The 3,550-nt window shown below is 57.5% G+C and overlaps 1 protein-coding gene across 1 annotated transcript; it reads left to right on the top strand.

Moving 5' to 3' along the window:
- The first annotated feature begins 2,016 nt into the window (after positions 1-2,016).
- Positions 2,017-3,363, top strand: KBTBD13 (kelch repeat and BTB (POZ) domain containing 13). Its single transcript, XM_009071980.1, has one exon. It carries the CDS (start codon positions 2,017-2,019, stop codon positions 3,361-3,363), a length of 1,347 nt encoding a protein of 448 aa, XP_009070228.1.
- Positions 3,364-3,550: the final 187 nt, after the last annotated feature.

The following is a 3,550-nucleotide window of genomic DNA, read 5'->3' as shown; positions in this document are numbered from 1 at the left end:
GGCACACGCCGAGCCACCCAGCCCGGAACCTGCTGTGCCCCTGCTTGGCAGCCTCCTTTCCACGGGGCACCTTGCTGTGTCCCAGCACCTGCTTGAGCCCCCTGCACCGTGCCGTGTCCTCGGCAAGCCCAAGCCTGGTCCTGCTGCCCTGGCTGAGGCCGGTGAATTCATCACACCTCTGGCAGGGAGGAGCAGCACCCTGGAGTGAGGCTGCATGTCCGGCCACCCTTCCCAGCATCTGCCTGGCTCCTTTGGATGCAGTTAAGCACAGACACCTTCTGCTGCCAGCAGAGGCTTAGCAGGGGGAAAAAGCCCAAACCTTTACCCACTCAAAAGATGTGATCCCAAGGGGAAAAGGCAGCCCGGGGAGTACTCACCGACGCCCGCACCAATCCATCAGCCAGCACCAGTGGCTCTGAGCCTGAGTAGGTGGTGGAGGCTGAAGTCAGTGTTGTCATGGCGATCACAGCCCTTCGGGATGGGGCTCGGTGCCCGGACCGCAGGATGTGGCCCTTGGGCACCCCCCGAGGGGTTTCTGGCTGGGGCCGGGGCCGAAGGCTGCTCCATGGCCATGCCGGGCTGTGCCGCTGGGAATATTGCCCGTTAATGCAGGCAGGATATTTTTAAACCCTCCCAAAATAGTCTGGGAGTGTGGAAGTCCTGCAAGCCTCAGGGATGGGGAGGATGTGGATCAAGGGGATCACTCCTCTGCAGGGAGCAGAGCCTCTCTGGGGACTCCCAGCCCCTAGGGTCCCTTTGGACACAGGTCAAAGATGCTTAAAAGAAATTTGAGCTAAACATGATATTTTAGCTGTTTATCCATGAGGATCAATGACAGTAGCACATGCACAAAGCTCTCCCCTTCTGTCCCAAACTGATATTTTTTGGGAACTGGCTGATGCCACAACCCTGGGGCAGTGGTTTTGCTGCCACAAGAGCCCCTGCCTGCCGGGAGGAGGGGCTTTTTTTAGGATAAAATACACACACCATCATCAGGGTGGGCTGCTCAGGTTAAATTATTCATCAGAACTACACATCATGTTAAACTACTCATCAAAACCAACACCAGCTGCAGGTGGTAATGGGGAGATCCAGGAAGCAGCCCCACGGGAGAGCCCTGTTTCCAGCCCTCCTTGCACCCCATGGAAGAGGTCAAATGGGGTTTCTAGCCAGAAAAAAAATGTGAATAGCACACAAATGAGCCATGTGCCACAAATAACACCTCACTGTCAAACCCTACATTGGTCCCAGAGGGGTTGTCCCTGCCTACAGATGGGCATTACGGAGAGCAGGTGAGCCCTGAGTTCAGAGGGGAGTTTTTTTGGTTGAGAAGGAGTAGCTGCACGTTATTTTCTTCACTGTGAGATCCCCAGGTGAAGCACAGGCTGGTTTATGGCTCCCTGTGCCCAGGATGGACATTGTCTGGATTGCTGATGCCTCCATCCTGGGGAGGGTTGGAAAGGAAGGTCTCTCCCTGCCTGTGGTGATGCTCAGGGGGCAGTCCCTTTCCCATGGCCAGACTGGACAGTACCAAGATCTGCTGATGTCATTTACCTCCCTGTGGCTGTAAACTCCACTTTTTAAAGAAAAGAAAAATAAAATAGTGTGGCAATATGCTCTTCCTAGCCATACAAATGTGCTGCCCTCCCCGGGATGGGAACTGTTCCTTTAGGGCATCACAAGGAGGATGCCCAAGAGCAGGAAGAGCAAGACCTGGTTTCCCTGGAGTGGCTGGGCATCCTCCATGGGACGATCCAGGGATCTCTGATGTGCCCTGCACCGGTGGGTGACGCCGGAGCCCTGCCTGAGTTTGGGTGGGCAGCTGAGCTCGGTGAATGCCTTTGAAGGGCCCCGGTCACGAGCTCTGCTATCTTTAGCCCAAGGTATTTATATTACAAGGCCGCCGAGCAGCGCCGCAAAGGCATCAAAGGGTGGAGGAGACAGGAGGGGCTGCACCAGGGCAGGGCACGGAGGGGCATCGGGTGCTCCCCTACCCCCAAGAGCGCCTGGGCGAGGATGACCCCGGAGGAGGAAGGCTCTGGAGCACAGTCCCCGGAGCGGGTGCGTATCCGGGTGGAGGAGCAGTCATTCTGTGTCGAGAAGACCTTGCTGGTGGAGAGTAGTGAGTACTTCCGTGCCCTCTTCCGCTCGGGCATGAGGGAGAGCACCCAGGAGGAGATCGGGCTGGGGGAGCTGAGCGCGGCCGGGTTCCTCACCATGCTGCGGGTGCTGGCGGGAGAGAGGCCTGTCCTCAGCAGTGAGGAGACCTTCCAGGCGGTGGAGTGTGCTGCCTTCCTGCAGGTGAAGCCCTTGGCCAAGTACTTGATCCACTCCATCAACTCTGACAACTGCATCCTGCTGTACCAAGCTGCTGCCATATTCGGCCTCCTGGACCTCTTCCATTGCGCCGCACTCTACATCAGGGACAGCTATGCCGAGCTGGAGGAGTACCTGGACTGCCTCCCTGATGACTTGCTGGCCTACGTGGAAGCCCTCATACCCAGCACCTTTGTGGCTGTGGGAGCCCACACACCCACCTTTGAGTTCTTGGAGGACCTCTCCAGGACCATCTGCTACCTGGACGAGGAGACCAACGCATGGAGGACCCTCTCCTGCCTGCCACTGAGTGCCAGCACATTCCTAGCCGGCATGGCAACCATGGATAATAAGATCTACATCGTGGGTGGAGTCTACGGGGCCAACAAGCAGGTGGTAGAAAGCAGCTTCTGCTACGACGCTGATGCCAACGCCTGGAGTGAGTTCCCCAGCCCTCACCAGCTGCGCTACGACGTCAGGCTGGTGGGCCACGAGGGCTACCTCTATGCCATTGGTGGGGAGTATGAGAAGATCTCACTCAAGTCCGTGGAGAGGTATGACATTGCCTCCAGCACCTGGACATTTGTATCCGACCTGCCACAGCCGAGCACGGCAGCACCCTGCGCCCAAGCCATGGGGCAGATCTTCGTTTGCTTGTGGCAGCCCCTGGACACCACCATCATCTACGAGTACGAGACCCAGCAAGACGTGTGGCTTCCTGTCACTGAGCTCAAGCGGCACCAGAGCTATGGGCACTGCATGGTGGCTCATCGTGACAACCTCTACGTCATGCGCAACGGCCCCTATGATGATTTCTTGCGTTGTGTCATCGACTGCTTCAACCTGACGTCCCGGCAGTGGACTGCCCTGCCTGGGCAGTTCCTGAACAGCAAAGGAGCCCTGTTCACCGCTGTGGTCAGGGGTGACACCATCTACACTGTCAACAAGATGGCAACGCTCCTCTACTCCGTGGAAGAGGAGACCTGGAAGCAGAAGAAGGAGAAGGCAGGTTTTTCTTGCGTTGTGTCATCGACTGCTTCAACCTGACGTCCCGGCAGTGGACTGCCCTGCCTGGGCAGTTCCTGAACAGCAAAGGAGCCCTGTTCACCGCTGTGGTCAGGGGTGACACCATCTACACTGTCAACAAGATGGCAACGCTCCTCTACTCCGTGGAAGAGGAGACCTGGAAGCAGAAGAAGGAGAAGGCAGGTTTCCCGCGCAGCGCTGCAGACCT

This window comes from Acanthisitta chloris, unplaced genomic scaffold (assembly GCF_000695815.1).
Source record: "Acanthisitta chloris isolate BGI_N310 unplaced genomic scaffold, ASM69581v1 scaffold39383, whole genome shotgun sequence".
Taxonomy (NCBI): domain Eukaryota; kingdom Metazoa; phylum Chordata; class Aves; order Passeriformes; family Acanthisittidae; genus Acanthisitta; species Acanthisitta chloris.
This window is presented reverse-complemented; position numbering and strand designations above follow the sequence as displayed.